Consider the following 18,027-nt stretch of genomic DNA (forward strand, 5'->3'; position numbering starts at 1 on the left):
AGTGAAGGCAGCATAATATCCGTAAGTATTAAACAATGGAAAGCAACATCACGCGAGGCACCGTAAGAACTAACAACACTACCTGTGAACTGAGAGGATGACACTCGAACAACCATTGAAGAAAGGCCTGCAGTTTTACATAATGAAACGCTTCAGGACCAGGATGGAGACGAGGTTTCAGATGGAATGCTAACTGACAAGGCGTGGCTAGGGGAAATGTGGAAAACGTGGGGCTGAGCAGGAAGAGTCTGGGACAGATTAATGGTACCTGTCGTAGTTGTGGGGGTGAAGTACACGTGTTTCTTGGGGGAGGGAGGAAAATGTTGGTACATCTTCCACATTTTTAAACCTTGCTCTATTGCTCTAGACAAACTAGAGTGCCAGAGCACAAGAACAAACTCCATTTCTGACGGGTATTACAATGATGACTTTCCCCAGGCCCAGGGTTCTTTCTATTGTGCAAGTTAAGAGGGGAAAAAAGGATATGAGTCCTAGGGTGTCAAAGATTTTAAATTACAGATGAAAGCTGCAAAGTCAGGAGGGTATGGGAAAGCCCGGGACAAGGACAATGTCTCAGCAGTTGAGAGAGGTCAATTCCAGACAGCGTTCTGCTTAGAGAGGAGAGAGTGGGAGGACCACGTCTGGTGCAGGCAGAGAGCCTTGTTCTCCTTGAGTTCAAGGTGTAATGTTAAAGAAGGCCCCAGGGTGTCTATCCGGCTGCCTGACCAGCAGCACCAAGAGATCTTCCTTCCTGGGCTGACTCCCAAAACCAGGCACAAGTCTTGGTTTTTTGGTATGTTTGTTGGTTTCATCATCATCGCAAGAAGCCTACTGCTTGGCATGTCAAATATGTACCCTTAGTACTTGACGAGTCAAACACACTGTCTTTACTCTTATGAATCACTCCTATGCTCACTGGCTCGATGAAATCAACCACTTTACTCTGAATGGATCAGCTTGACAAAATGGAGCGTAGAATAGTGGGCCACCAATTAGAACATCCAAGAGAATGCCCATAAAATAGTCTTTAAAAGTCACAAAACGGAAAAACAGAAGAAAGGTGGCTTCTTATCTGAACACTGACTCTAAGACACAGGCCGACGCGGGCGCGTGCCCATCCGCCTCGGCACGGCTCGTGGGCACCTGGCCCATCTGTCTTCTCTCTGACGTCTTGTTTGGCCTCGATTCACTTTTGGCAGCTTCGGGCCCAGCTGGTGTAAAGAAAGAAGCTGAAGCACATCCACAACGTGAACCATAATGCTGACGCTGTGAGGATCACGAACAGCAGCTGTAAAGGGTGCTGCTGGGCTACAATACATCAGAAGGTGAGTCAATGACTCAAAAACGATGTAAAGTTAGTACTTTTTAATTTTTTAGCCAGCAATCAGAAACATTACTGCTTTAAAAATTACACATGGCTCTTGCCCACTCTCATTCTCTGCGACTATTTAGTATTGAGTATACATTTCTTATTAACTTCTGGTTATTAGAGCGTTTGAAGGAGTCATTTTTCTCATGAAGACTGTGTTGGCCCTGATGAGAAAATATCAGGCTTTAAAGCCCAAATCCCAAAGAAGTACAAGCGTGGTAGGCAGCGATAAAACTCAACTAGAGAGAGGAAAAAAAGATACGGTTTTAAGTTGTCTAATTCCTGAGAGAGTATTCAAGAACCATCATAAAAACGTAAAAGAACATCTACAAGACTTGGTTCTTTGAGAAGGTATCAAATATATACACACATGCATGTGTGCATATCTATACACACATGTCTATTTCCAATTGAATTGTATTAGATTAGAAGCTATTTTGAAATGTTAAATTAAAAAATGTCAACAGCCCAGAGAGAAACAAAGTGAAGTCAGACCACTACTGAGCAGCAGAAAAATATTTACCATGAACAATCAACCTGGCTCAACCACTCCCAGCCAGGACAGGTGCTGTTTGAGGTGCCCGAGTTGGTATTTGACAAGAAACCCAGAAAAAGGCAGCTCAACAATCACTTTCTTTTCCCACTACACCACCCCAACCACCTGGAACTATAAAAAGGAATGGAGAGCTGTCCAAACTGCTCAAGTAGTAAAGTATTTCCTTAGAAGAGTTCAGAAACCCTATCTGAAAGGACTTAGTGATCAACCACAAAGTTTCGGTCTCGTTCAGTTCTCTGAACACAGATATCATGACTGTTTTCAAGACGTGGTTATGCCATTCCTCCATCCTCCTGAAACCATTTCCACCTGATCTTTAGTGGTTTAGAAAAGAATCAAGGTCACACCTTGCCCAGGGCTTCTGGGTAGCTAGAATAACCACAGCCGGAGCTCAGGAGATAGGAAGGCTACTGCCATTACTCCCAGGTTCCCAGGTGAAGACAGACATCCTCCAGAATTTGTCCTTCATCCATGAACATTCCCAACGTTCCCCACTTTTACTATCAGTTAAGCGGAATTGTTTTTGGGGTGAGGGGAATCTTTCTGGCCCTTGGAAAACTGCTGTTAATTTAGAAATCAACCTTATAAGTCTGCCACTGATTAAAATGTGGACTACTGATTTTGTGTGCCCAGGATATAACTCATGTTATGAAGAAAACTTAAACACACAGCTTAAATTAAAAGGCTCTGAATTGTGAATTTGCGGGCAGGTACACTAGATACTTAGACATCTCCATGTAAGTCTTACATCTAAAGATTTTAGTTCAATGAATAAGTTTAAAATAACCAATGTAGCCAAGAAAGATCAGAGCTATAAGAGTTTAGAGGATTGCCCCCTTCCAAATTCAGCTTTCTATATCAAGGTAATAATTAAATTTTACACTGTCCTCTAAAGAATCTGTTATTTCCCTTTTAAAGCTCTGGTAAGAAATTAAAATGCTGCTTTACATTTGACAGTACAGATAACTATGTTTATTGGGGCATTTTGTGATTTCCAATATAACCAGGATCCCTACTACCGTGTTTCCCTGAAAATAAAACCAAGTTGGACCATCATCTCTAACGCGTGTTATGGAGCAAAAATTAATATAAGACCCAGTCTTATTTTAACATAATATTTTACTATAATACCAGGTATAATATGTAATATAATTATATTTTAATTTAAGACCAGGTCCTATATTAATTTTTGCTCCAAAAGACGCATTAGAACTGGTGGTCTAGCTAGGTCTCATTTTCGGGGAAACATGGTATATCTTCTGAAACTGGCTACTGTTGAGTGACTAGAGATTTCAGAAACAGCAGTAGTTAGGTAACTTCACTTTTCTCCCCAAAATAGAGCATCTCTTTGGAGAGCTCAAATTTTATTTGATAGAAACTTACTTTGGAATAAAATGGCTCTAAATATGCTATGCTAATTCTCAGTATCATATAGGAAGGTCTAATAAAATTTTTAAATCATTTTTCTAAATGTGGTTTCCCATACAGTGGATTGAATCAGACACATTTAAGGAAGTAGTCAGTTTATTTCGATGATTAAGGACTTTTTTTAGCGTGAATATATTCATGGGAAAAGTGTAAATCTTTTTTAAATTTCATTATGAATCAGCCTTTTTCAAGTCCCATGTAAAAAAAAAATCTACTCTTAAAACTTGACTTTCTACTTCAATGTATAAAAATATCAGGAATGCTATTTTTAACCACTAAATTGTTGCTTTCTGGACATATTTAGACAATTAACAAAAAGATGCTTTCTAATTGCTCTTCCTGAAATTAGATCCCAGTCATTTCCCCATGACAGGCAAGCCCCTGGGGCCAGCAGGATGCTTGCCACTAGCCAAATGAGTCAGCCAGCTGTTTAAATGTTGGTGCTAGGGACACGCAAAGGTAGTTCAAAGAGTTGAGGCTTTAGAGACAGAAAAGCTTTAGAAGACCTATAAAACTCCAAGAACCACACAACTACATCCACCTCCCCCTCCCCCTCTCCCGCTCCATTTTGGAGTGTAATATTCAAATCCCTGAATTATCTGCAATTAACATACAGTACTGATTTGCATGTCCCAGAAGTCTCTATTAGCCATTACTGATAATTATATGCGTAACAATAGTGACACCTACATAATACTACTGTGTTTCCCCCAAAATAAGACCATCAGCTCTAATGCATTTTTGGAGCAAAAATTAATATAAGACCTGGTCTTATAGTAAAATAAGACCGGGTATTACATTACATTACATTACGTTATATTATATTATATTATATTATATTATATTATATTATATTATATTATATTATATATTATACCCGGTCTCATAGTAAAATAAGACCCGGTCTTACATTAAATTAAGACTGGGTCTTATATTAATTTTTGCTCCAAAAGATGCATTAGAGCTGATGGTCTGGCTAGGTCTTATTTTTAGGGAAACACAGTATATATCAGGCAGAGTGTTAAGTGCTCTTCAAATAAAAATCAGGAGAATTCTCCATTAAGAAAAGACCTTTTCTCCATATTTAGAAAAGACCTATACATCCATATAACTTGAATTTTAGTCACATACAAAACGTTTTTTTTACTAGATCAAATAGATTTTACTAACTCTATGAAAGAATAAAGAAATGTATTAAGATTATAATACCAGATGAATAAAAATTGTGAACTGGTCGGTCACCTGGTTAAAAAAAAAGCAACCTACTTCTAATAAACCACTGAAGTGGAAAAGTGACAGACATATCACTTACTTAAGAGGAAATTGACATGAATACACAAAAAGGAAAATGCTAATACTATTAATTAAAAATGAACAATAGAAACTAAACGTAAAGACACACTGCACATTTTCAGTTAGGCTATATTTAATGAGGTCTAAAAAACCCTCCACTTTGAGAAAAGTCAGCATTTTTTTCATGCAAGGATATTCACAGTAAATAGACTAATATTATTGGATTTTCTTTGCAAATTCCTTTAGTTAGAAGTATTATGAAAGAAACATAAAAGTATGGGCATTACAAATTCATTTAAAAAGCTAGGCAGTGCTATTGTATTTAACGGTTTGTAACACTTGTATTAGGGATTGAAATTTGATTGTTGTAATATCCAAAGTAATTTAAAAATGGAATTTCATAGATGTTTTCTCACTTTAAAATGTACTACCTTTCCCACGATATTTCAAAATACAAAAGGTCTATTTATTGAGATTTAAATAGTTAATACAATTTAGTCACAGGCTAAATTGTATTAACTATTTAGGAATTGTGTCCTCCAAAATTATGTTGAAGTCCTAACTCCAGTCCCTCAGGATGTGACCTTATTTGGAAACAGGGTCATTCCAGATGTAATTAGTTAAGAAGAGGTCACACTGGAGTAGGGTGGGCCCCTAATCCAGTACGAGTGGTGTCCTTACAAGAGGAAAATGCAGAGACAGATGCACACAGAGGGAAGTTGACGTGAACATACACGATGAAAGACAGCCGTGTAATGACAGAGGCAGAGACTGGAGCGATCGCCCCACAAGCTAGGACCCCAAGGACTGTGGAGAGCACCTGGAAGAGGGAAGGTGGGATTTTCCTCTGAAAGAAAATGGGCCCTGCCAACACCCTGCTCGCAGCCTTCTAGCCTCTGGAACCGGGAGAGAGTGAGTTTCTGTTGTCCTAGCGTCCCCCCAATTGTTGATATGTTGGTACAGCAGCCCTGGGAAACTAACTATACCAACCATATATTAAAATCTACCTTTCCAAAGGAGCATTGTGAAAGCATAGCACTGCTCTGAAGTCAGCAGAGCCTAGGTTCAAACATCATGCAAATCAAAAGCTGAGTGACCATGGACTTCTTTGAGTTTGCTTCTTTATTTGTAAAGAAGAGGTAACAAATCCTACCAAACAGTGCATTCCTGAAGATAAATTATGTAGAATGTCTGTGATACAGAGGTTAAAAATATTAAGTCTCTCCAACCCCAAACCCTTTTCTGCCTGTAATGAGAATTCTTTTTAACCTGTGCTCATAGATTATTTGGCTAACAATTCAGAAGGCAGTATGAAAACAGAAGAGCTAAAATTAAAATATTATTAAACAAATTTTACCTAACTGAAGCCCCTTACAGATTACTACTTAGAAATCTCTAAACTCTTTCCCTGGGTTGGACCAGTGATACAATATGTGATGTTTTCCAGAACCTTCTGAGATGGTAAATGCTACCCTCTCCTATCTTAAAAGGCTCAAAGTAATTTCAATCATCACAGAAGGAAAGATGAGTTCCTGAACAACAATTATCCTGTTATACTTTCATAGGTTATTTTATTGGTTTAATACAAGTCTGATTTTACTGATATTCTTACTAATATGTAAACTGACCCGAGTTCAGTAATAAACACAAGACTCATGTTATTAAAAAAAAAAAAAAACGATTGTTCAAATGCAAGAACATTTTATTTCATGTAATAATCATAACAGAAGCAAAATAATAATTACCTTCGGCAAGATTAGTGGAAATAGTATAACTCACAAAAGTGATAAACATTTCCCCTGATGTGTGGACCAGGCAGTAATACGGCCACAATATTTAGAGTCAACTGTCCAAAGACTCTGGAAAAGGAGATCAAAGGCCAGCACCACGACGTGCTGTGGATTAAACCTTATATAAATCTAAGTTTAGCGGGTTGCACAGAAGACTTGAAAAGAAAGAAAACCTAGAATCAGGTGCTATATTCTAATAAAAGAGAATAACTACAAATGACCCACTGCCACCAAAACAAAGTCTAATCTCTAAACCCTCTGAATTCATGTGGTGAATAAAGACTAACAGTTAATGTTTACTACGTGTAACTCTACATCTCGCATTTCATTGAAGGCATGGAATATTCCCAATGTAGGAATTTTGTACACAACGAAAAGAGTATTAAATTCTGACTAGACATACAGTGTTATCAATGCCAAATTTTAGAAAGGAGCTGCCGAAGCCACAACCTAAAATATACATTTGCAATCACTGCACTGGCTCTGCCTACATGCATTTAAAACACTTTAGAGAATAAAAAAAAATTTGAAATTTTATTTAATTTGTGGGAAAAAATATTTTCAAAAAGAAATCTTATTTAAAATCAAGGCAACAGAAACCTGCCTCCAACATACTGAGTTATTAAGGAAATAATAGCATTATGCCATGGTTATGACCTTAAGAAAAACAAATCCTGTAGACAGAACCTAAGAAAATAGAGCTTCAATGCTTGTTCAGCTACAGGAAAAGAAGGTAACCCCGTACAGTTGTAAAAATGAAAACACAACCTAAGTCTAGTGTTTACCTGTAGCCTTACCCTATAAAGATAAGCCTAGTTGGGCTGTTCAAGTTTGTATTTTTCTGCACCAATTTATTTGCCTTTTCTAAAGAGAAGAGGAATTTCTAGTTGGTGAGCCTCTGCCATGTGTGCCATAGGTAGTACAGACTTAATTTTTGAATTGAATAGACCTGGGTGGGTTTCAGTCTCTGCTCAACTATTTACAAGCTACGAGACCTTAAATTTGTGGCTTAGGTTTCTTGTTAGTAAAATAGATACTGAAATAACAACTACCTCATAGGACTGTTGTAAAGATTCTATTATACGGGTTATAAAATTATTCCAGTTCTGGTCACATAGTACATGTCCATTCAATATTAGCTAATACCATCAATAATAATTTAAAAAATGTAACCCTGCAGATTAGCTGTTACAAAATAATGCTTACAGGTATAGTAACTTGTTCAAAGACATACATCTTGCAAATGTTAAAGCCAGTTTTGAAAATCCGATAAAATCTGTGCTCTTTTAAAAAGCGTTCCAATATTGTTAGTCTTGCCCTCTGTTCTTCCTGCTTCCACAACTGGTCTTTTACAGAAGAAAAAACTTACAGACTCACGGTAATAAAACGCTGGAAATGTCCTTAAAATCACTAAGCCAAGGGGCAGCAAACAATTTTCAACACAGACAAACCCAACTGATAGTCCTTGCCTGGAATAATGGGTCAAAAAGAAAACACTTGAAGATTCTGAGAAAAGGAAGAAAAATAAAAGACAAAACAGTGACAGATTGACTGCCTGGGACAGGACGGTGATTGGGGGAAGGGAAAAACTACACAGGTCAACAAGTGGTCCCTAGCTGCCACTGCATGCAAGTGTAATATGCTCATTAAACTCATCTAATTCCCACTGAATTCAAGGTTCAAAGTCACCAGTTCCAAGTTCAGCTGTCCCACCCACTGAGCTCTGTGCATAGGCTCTCAGCTTCCTTCACTACAGATCATCCCACTGCCTGACATTTCTTGTACAATATAAGTTAGCCCATTAGCACATTCTACCTCTTGATACACTATATGCATAACAATCATTTAGCATATTTGCTCTCTATCTTGATTAGAACGAGGCAGAGTAATTCTAAGTATACGTGCAGGATGAAAAGAGTCCCCTGAAAAAAGAATTAAGTACAGAAGAAAAATGTCTGAGCAAAGCTCATGCCATAATAAATGACTGATTTGAATTAGTTTTGTTTGTTTTTTTAAGGAGGGCGCAGCTCACAGAGGCCCATGCGGGGATGGAACCGGCAACCTTGGTGTTATCAGCACCACGCTCTAACCAGCTGAGCTAACCAGCCACCCCTTGAATTAGTTTTTGATGTGCAATCCACATCTAAGCAGTTATACTAGTAACATTACTTCCAGTCCCTGATGTTTTTTCTTCAGAAATGGAAAATAAAAATTTGCCTACAATTTAAGTTATGGTTTAAAAGACGTTTTATATAAAACCACGTCACCAATTCAAGGAAGCAGAAAAAGGAAACAAAAAAAATCAATTATAGGAAACACTTATAATTCTCTGCCACATTGCAATCTTTATAACATACAATTTAGTTTATTTTGCCTATCTTAAAAATGAGTACAAATATACTGCTCTCCTTTTCTATATTATGTAAAATATTTTAAAACATTAGTTTTCTTTGAGAGCTAAATGCCCTTAAAACATTTTAATATAGCACCCAAAAAAGTAATAATGATAAAGGCACATAAGTTATTAACAAAATTACCATAATTGAATACTAAAATTTTCCTTTTGACTAAAAGGTTGTGCCCATCTAAAATACATATTTAAAGTTAACGAAGACCCTGTTTCTTTGATATTAAGACGTTTTACATTTTGACATTTCTGAATTAGGGATGGGTCAGTCTTACAATCACTGGCATGTCATATTGGAAGCATTTTTTATTTCTAAATGGGGCTTCTCACAATCAATAGCACCTTAGATCTGATAAACTGTGGTGTTTATAAAAAAATACTTTTTCAAATTAAGAGGTCACTTTTTCTTTTTAAATGTAACACAACTGTCCCATACCCGAAACAACCCTAAATGTGTAGCTCCATAAACTATAATCCTTTATATGAGTGAAAAATGGCCAATAAATTTAATGAAATAACTAAATTATTAGGACAAAAGAAACCACTCTGATAAGAATGTGATAAAATAATGAACAAATTTTATCAAATATTACATAATTTCAGAGTTTTAAGCAAATAATTTTAATTATTTCATCTTCCAATACTTTCTAAGTATTTGTCCCCTCCCATGTATTAAAAGAAAACTAGAATAAAGGAGTATTCCACCTATAATGTGCTGCAGATAAAGACTTCAGTATAAAGTTAAGTTTCTATAATATAAATGATCAAAGCACAGTATACGCACTTAGGCTAAGGACAGAAGCCAATGTTTACTGAAATGTTTAAAGACATAAAAAGCATTTAAAAATTAACTAATGGCTATCAATACTGTAGTCCACTGATACTGCAGAAAGCCACATCATTCCCTCTCTCTCTGACAAATCACAAAGCAAAACACTGAGTGGTTTGGAGTCTAATGCAGTTACGCCTGCAACAGTTTAAATCATTTTATTAAACTGGTTAGGTTACTCCTTGCATATTTCTAATTGCTAGCATACGAGTGACAGCACTGTGACCAAAAGCATCAAAAACATGATAGGTCCTATGTCAAACTTATCAAGTAAAGCAATTTCTTCTCTTCATCATTAAAATCTGGTGAATATAAATACCAATTTTGGGAATTCAGTATGAGAATGAATAATATCCTTTCACTTAAATATTATACAACAAAATAAAACGAGGACAACGTGAGAACAAGTAGATATAATGTTTTTCAGTTACGTTAGGAATGTCCCATATTTCCAAGATGGGTTTCTAGATTCTGTACTGGCAACTGATTAAGAAACTTACACCACCACAATTTTCAAAGCAGTGCAATACTTGCATATGTTTTGTTTTCAAGTATGCACAAGATGGCCCAACAGTGATTAAAAACCTTGGGAACAACTCAATGAAGTCTCACATTCTTTCACATTCCTCAATCCAAGTGAATGTCACTTGATTTTAATAGTAAATGCAACTAAAGTAGTTTGAGAGACATCCCCGCCAATATAATTTCCATACATTAAAACTTTGTACCATTGTCAGTTTCCCCCATTACCCTAAGGAAAAGATCTGAAACAACTCATTACCGAAGTGAAATGCCTTCAAAATAAACACCAAATTCCTACTCTCATCCACTTTTTCAAATAACAAAATAATGTACTATTTCTATTCAGAACCTGTAAGAAAAAAAAGACTTTCTTTTTGGCCAGGAATCTTAGAGCTCTTACAGCTCTGTAGACCATCAGAGGTAATAAAAAACATCCCATTTTAAATAGCTGGTGTGCTCTTACCATTTGGGGGTGGGGGCAAGGAGGGGTAGGTGTGGGGGCTTGACTAATGTAACTTTAAAATTCTAGATAAACTGAGAAAATGATGAATTGTTGGCAATGCAGTGGAAATAAAAATGACTATGCATAGGACCAAATGAAAGCCTTCATTAGAAATGAACATACACCAATGGTTTCATATATACATATATATACATATATGTAAAACCCAAAGGAAAAACAAACAACAAATAAATGAAAATTAAAACAAAAATAATAAGCAAATGGGAAACCAAGCCCCATTTTTCCTGCTACTCTGTTTACCTTGGAGATTAACCTGAACAATGTTACCCAGAGCCTACAAAACGCACGGTGGACACTTTACTCCTGGTATACAAACTAATGTTTGCAGATTCATCACCATCACTATACATTTTGTGCAAGTAAGATATTCCCTTCAGGCAAGTGACTGGCAAGTATTTTAGTACCAGCACTATCTATGCAGAAGAACAAATAGTGTGAAACAAAGCAATGCAGGCATTTACGTCAAATTTGGCTCCATGCGAAATCTGGCTTCATGCTAAACCATATTAAAAAATAAAGAATTGCCAAACCAATGTGTTTCTTTACAGTATTTCTTATTTTACCTTCATAAAGGCTAAGAGCTGTAACTATGAGCAATGTCAATTAGTCAAATTTCTCTAATATTCTATCCAGTTGTAAAGCATATTTTATTATCTAAACTATCAACTTTCTGTTTTTCTCTGTATGTGCATGAATACAGAGACACAAACAAAAAAAAGCCTATATAACTGATACAATAAACACACACAGGTATTACATACAAACTAATGCAACTGCATGATTTTTATATTAAAGTACATATTTTTGCACCACACAGTTCTTCATTTTGTTATTAAGAGTAATAGAAAACTTCTGCAACTAGGCACATGCTGCTAATGATCCAGAGTTTTAAGAATCTGTAGGTTAAAAAAATACAATTCCTAGAACACTGTTATCAAACAAATAAGTTTTATTGGCATCTAAAAACAAAATTCACCCAACATTGAAACGTACTTTAATATTTACGTTGTTGTTTTCTTTTTTCTTTTTACTCACTGCAGTATGAGGAACAAATCACAAACACTTACTTTGGAGAAACAGAGACCATAGTGTAGATTTTACAAAATCACTTTTTAAAATCTCTGTATTGTGCTCCTCAAATTATCTAGAGCCAGTCTTTGCATAAAATATCACAGCTTTGTCTGTTACCTTAAAATTCTGCAGCAGCCTAAAGATATGGATAAGATATACCACCACTGGCTATTCTGAAATATATCTATTACCATATCTGACCTAATGGTAGTATCTAAAAAATGCTTTCTTCCATAGGAAGTCTCTGACAAGCTGTTATTCATTTCCTTGAAGTTAAAAGAATCTGGGGGCAACATTTATCAGAAAAATAAAAAAATGTTTACCTACCATGTTCATATTAAGAACAATGTCTATACAAGTCAGTTGTACAATTATTTTAAGAGAAAGGTGAACATGAACATCAGATTAACTTAATTCTGGCAGACAAAGTGAACAACTATGGTCCAGTCAGCCATTAAGCTATTACAGAGAGATGACAACTTTACAAAAGGTATCTTTTACCTACTGAGTGATGATTATGTCCCCTCAGTTTCTGTGCTTTCTACCACTGGTTCACTTTCTATATCAGCAACTGTGTCACTCTTCTCCTTGTTTATGTCACTTGAAGATGTCAGTTTCTCATAAAGTTCAGGATCATTCTGCACTGGTAAAGGTGGTGGTGGAGCATGTCTCTCGGTATTTTCACCATTAACTTGAGGCACATTATCACCTTTTCGTTGAGAAGTGGCCCCTTCAAAAAAATCAAAAACCCGAGCATGAGGGGGGACCCAGGTGTTTTGAATCCTATCTCGTCCAAGACGATTTCCATTAATTTCTCTGCAGAAATCAAAATCTCTGTCATCCCTATCCCTCTGCCTCTCCCAGGGTCTTCTGCGGTCATCAAAATCTCTGGGAACTTCTTGTCCAAATCCTCTGTTCCAAGGACCACTTCTAGGATCAAATCGATAGTTCCCGGCCCGAAATCTGCCTCTTTCTTCATGCAAGCCTTTCGGACCAGCAAAGACAGGTAGGACTCGATGCTCTCGCTCATCAAAATCTCTGTGCCCCCAAGGCTTCTCTGGATTAAAGCCAAAGTGATCTCTTCGACCAAGGTGCTCCATACCTGGCCTCACAAGATTCTCTCTGATATCCACGGGCGGTCTTCCAAAATGATCCCTACCATCTAATGGAGGCCTTCCAGGACCTTCTCTTGGATCCACAGGCCGTCCAACCATCTCCCTAACATCCACAGGAGGAGGTCTATTCATGCTTTCCCTGGTTTCTATGGGAGGAAACCGGTAATCTCTATCTCCTTCCTGTTGAATGTTATCATTCCCGAGTGGTATCCTTTTTTCTGGATTATTGTCTATACTTTGCCTTCCAGGAACTAGAAAAGGTCTTTCTGGCTGACTAAAAATATCTCCTGGAGGAAAAGGACCACGGGGTGGATGAAGGGCTGAATCAAGTACCGATGGGGGAGGGATTCCTCGTTGCGGTGGAATTCCAGGCTGTAGTAAAGGAAATCTTGGTCCAGGTGTCTGCGGTATGAGTCCTGGACGAAGGTCTAACATTGGCATTATGGGCATCCTTTGACTAGAGAGATTTAAAGGGGGTAAGTTTTGAGGCCCAGCTGGTGGTTGTGTTCCCAAAAGTCCAGATGTATTTGGGATATTTGGTGGCTGTACTCCTATAAGTCCAGAATTGTTAGGGATATTTGGGGGGAGCACTCCCAAAAGTCCAGAACTACTCGAAACAGTTGGTGGCTGTATTCCCAAAATTCCAGAGTTATTTAGAATATTTGGTGGCTGAGGTCCAATAATCCCAGAACTACTGGAAACGTTAGATGGCCGGACTCCAAGAATTTCAGAATTACTTGATACATTTGGTCTCTGAACTCCCATAATTCCAGAATTGCTTGTCACATTTGGCGGCTGTCCTAAAATTGCAGAGCTACTTGAAATATCATTTGGAATCACTAAAATGGAAAGGAGAAAAAAACAACAAAAAAAAGAATCATTCTGGTATGAAAAGGAAACTATATTTGTAACTATTAATGCTATAATTTCCAGCAGTTAGCTTAGAGTTAATCAGCCACTTGTATCCCCAAAGAATCGAGGTACACTACTAGATAATAAATAAAAATCAAAACTAAAGTTTTTACCATGTGTAGGGACATCTAAATATTAAAATATATGTGAGACTATTATTTTAAAATCTTTACATAATCTTTTAAATTAATAAAAATGTCAAATTTTGTACTGATTCTCCACCTTTAACAAAAGTCTTTCTAAAGCACAAACAATTCTTAATATACTAACAGTGGTGCCATGAAAAAAGGACTTGCTGCTTTCAAATAACCCATGTCTCTTCTAGACCTGGCTAGATAAATACCTGGTAGAAGTTATTTATACCTAGTACTTGTTCATTTTCTCATTCTGTAAGTATACACACTTTGTGCAATCTTATGTTGATTAGCAACACATTAAAGCAGTCCCAATAGACCAAAAAAAGACAGGGAGAGAGTCTCAATAGAAAGACGTCAAAATCTACACTATTCTGGGACAGAATGCCAAATTTGTTTTTAGGAGATAGTGATCTCTTTTTAAAAATCGCAACATTTCAAACATTTGCGCATTGAACTGGTTACAAACGCACGGCACCTCAGAATTAAACACCACTATAGAGAAGTACTGCTTATAATTTAACTGTGGATTCTGAGGATTTTTTTTTTTTTTTACCTGATCTGGTGTTTTCACCAGAAGGAAGCTGGTGGTCTATAAGATGAGGTACTTTATCTTCAGGCTCTGCTTGTTTAGTTGGAGGATTAAAAACATTTCCAGCTGCCAAGGCAGAAGTAGCAAGACTGCTGGCAACAGAACCACCTGGTAAAACAATGCTACCAAATCCAACATCTTTCACAGTTTCTGGAGTCATGGATAATGGCGGCTGCACTAAAGCTGTTTAAAGAGGGAGAAGATATATTTCAGACTTAATTAACTAATCAATTCATGTCCTAAGTTAAAATATTAACCATGACTAACAATGGCCTTGCCAAAGTTTTAAAGGACTTCCTATCCTCTCTCCCCAATTGTTTGGTAAGACTGCTCAGTTAACATGACATACAGTAAGTCCTCACTTAAGATCATTGATAGGGTCTGTGACGTTCAGTAAAACGACATACAACAAAACCAATTTTCCCATAGGCTAATTGATATAAACAAGAATTAAGTCCTAGGGGATCTCATAAACGTTATAATGAAACAACGTTGAATGAGAAGATGTTATCGAGAACCTGCCATATAGGAATTCTCTTTTGGCCCCTCTATTTCATTTATAATGAGAACTAACTTCTGGCAGCTTGAATGTATCATTTCATAGCATCTCTGTATTACCTAAAACATTATATAACAACTGATGTGCAGAGTGACAAATGAGTCACCAGAAAGAGGATAAATTCTATTTAGAAAACTTTTTTTAAAATAGGAGAAAAAAATTAGAAATATTCACATAAAAATGTTTAGTAAAATAAGGACCTGTGACTTAAGAAAAAAATCTCAATACAAAAAAAAATCATAATTTTGCAAGGATGCCAGTCCATGAATATCTAAATAAACAGAAATGATTAGTGCAGACTGATAAATAATACAAGAATGAAAATCTGCCCAATCCCCTTGAATTTACAATGGTCTAAGGTTCTTACATTGACTATTTTTTGTCAAATGAGGTTAGAAATTCATCAGATGGGAAGAGATAATAGTAATAAGATGGAGTACAAATAAAAAGGTATAAATATTCAAATTAAAAGAATGCGTAGAAAAACCCCCAAGTGTATATATCATTTATATTTATAAAACAGAACTAGAGAAATATAAAATCACAATTAAGCAGTTAGAATTTGTAGTCCAATTTATATCACAACACTGTTAAATCATTTACATGGGGCTTTTAGCAACTGTTTTCCTCACATTTAACTCTCGTTTACCTGGACGAACTGCTAGCATGTAACAGAGCTATAAAACAGAGGAAACAACCTGAGATCACGCATGGGGAATTAGGAGAATTAAATGAGACAGTGAGCAAACAGGATACCTAGAGCATAGTGGTATTTCTCTTTCAACATTAAATTTATTTCAGATTTTTCAAAATGAGTAAATTAAGAAGAAATAATTGGGAGGTAGGCTCTAGAATGAGTCTCTGTGAATGGTGAATTAAGAAATAGCTTCTGAATATTTTTCCAATTTTCGGAAAGAATAAGCAATCTAATTAACCAACAATAACCAAAAAGAAGAATCCTAATGCTGTCTAAACACTGAAGAAGAGTAAAAAAGTAAAAACATAAGGAAAATGGATTATATCATCAAAAAGTGAGCTATCTTATACACTCTCTTTAAATAAAGCCCTTTGAGCCAATATTGGGCCAAAAAGTAAGAAGCTCACAAAAACTGATACAGTCATCTCAAAAAGATACTGTCCGAAGATGAGACAAACTGAACTTCAAAAGAGAAGTGAATGCAATTGCTTGAAACTAAAAATCCATTAATCCATAAACACTAAAGAAAATGAAGGAGGAAGAACTGGAGGGTAAGGGAGAGGAAGAGAAGGAGAAATAAGAGAATTCCTCTCCCCGCTTCAGCCACTGGTTATCACTGGAAATATCCACAGAACTCACTGCTCTGGAAAATGGCACTTACGGGAAAGGATTCAGCACCTACCTAGCTCTCCTGCACAATTGTTTTTCAAGGTAACTAAATACTATTAGTTGATAAAAGTTTTTCTTTATAGAAAAATTCTAGCTAAAAAATATGCAAGGTATTATAAAATTCAAAAGATCATCTCCACTTTGAAACTAATGAAAAGGAGATTCAAGCAATAATGATCCACGGAGGAAACAGCCTGATGCAAATGTGAAGGTGAACCTTCTACGCCAGGTTCCACTACCTGATACTCTGATACATCTTAATGTCATTTAAAGTGGGGAAGCAGGGTTCCTGATGGGACGCAATGGCAAGTCTACAGCACCCCACCTTTAAGTATTTTTGCCCAAAAAGCTGAAGTGGAATCAAACCTTTGGTGCTGAGCACTTCCTATTTACAGGAAATTCAAGGAGATGGAGGAACAAATTCAGTATCACAAAGAAGCAAAAACCCAAATCCTTTATTTGGGATCTTGCATATAGAAGTGAGCTGTTTGTTTATTCAGTAAATTAAAGACATGATGAATTGAAAAAGGAAGGGAGGTTAGGGCAGCAGTAATCTATATTATGATATTTAATACACACACACATGCAAACATGTGGTGGGGACTCTTGAATTTTGACTAAAATAATTATAGAAACATTTTGAGATAACAGAGAAAATATGAATATGGACTGTCAGATGATACGGTTAATTTTTTTTAGAAATCATTTAACAAAAGAGATGCGTTTGTCTGAAAACTTTCATAATAAAAAAATAGCAAGAATTCACAAGAATGAGAACTAACACATTAACACCACCATGAATTGAGAAAATTCTGAAAGCAGAACACTCACATGTTGGTACCACTGGGGGAATAGCAGGTGGTGGTACACCAGGTGGAGGGACTGGAGGTGGCATGTAACCTACACAGAAAAAAAAGATCCAAAGTTAAATAGTGTAAAAAAGGTTACTTCTTTTAAATCAAAGGTTTTAATAGCTATAAGTGAAATTCTACGTTCTTAAAAAAGTCTTTCATTACTACAACCTCTTATCTGCGAGTATATTTTCCATTTTAAAAATTACTTTTATATACACTACCTTATTTGATCCTTAGGGAAGCACAGAGATCCTTACCACATCCTATTTATTTACTCATTTGTTTAAGTCCCATGGCACTCTCTATGATGCTATAAAATCAAAGATTAACACAAGCCAGGTAACCCGTTTATAAGCTAGCATGCTGACCACACGGGGAATTAAACATTGTATTTCAATCTGCCGATAACATTATATGCAATAATTCAGCTGCAAAATGTGCTATTTATGTCTTTGATATATATGCTGTTTACCCACTAGATCAGAATACTTTCATTAACCTTGGATACTACTATACTATGTTGTGAACATTGAAATAAATCTTCAATTTAATATTGGCTGTTTTATGATTTTAAATGTCAAATGATCAAACTATAAAACTGCTTCCTTGCTTTTTAAAAATATACATCAAACATTAAGTTCAATTAGAAACAGTGACTAAAAGTGAGGGAAAAATGAAGATATATGACTTTCAACAAATGAAGGACA

General features: G+C 36.2%; 1 protein-coding gene across 2 annotated transcripts in view; it reads right to left on the reverse strand.

The window, feature by feature from the left end:
* Positions 1-9,406: 9,406 nt before the first annotated feature.
* The window catches only part of SCAF8 (SR-related CTD associated factor 8), an 83,007-nt gene continuing 74,386 nt past the window's right edge, over positions 9,407-18,027 (reverse strand). For both annotated transcript variants that reach the window (XM_081045164.1, XM_081045165.1), the window contains 3 exons: positions 17,298-17,366; positions 14,506-14,724; positions 9,407-13,742 (listed from right to left, as the gene is read on the reverse strand). In XM_081045164.1, the coding sequence (XP_080901290.1) occupies positions 12,304-13,742; positions 14,506-14,724; positions 17,298-17,366 (1,727 nt within the window). In that variant the 3' untranslated portion in view covers positions 9,407-12,303. The remainder of the gene's footprint in view (positions 13,743-14,505; positions 14,725-17,297; positions 17,367-18,027) is intronic.

Source organism: Rhinolophus hipposideros (genome assembly GCF_964194185.1).
Source record: "Rhinolophus hipposideros genome assembly, chromosome: 3".
Lineage (NCBI taxonomy): Eukaryota > Metazoa > Chordata > Mammalia > Chiroptera > Rhinolophidae > Rhinolophus > Rhinolophus hipposideros.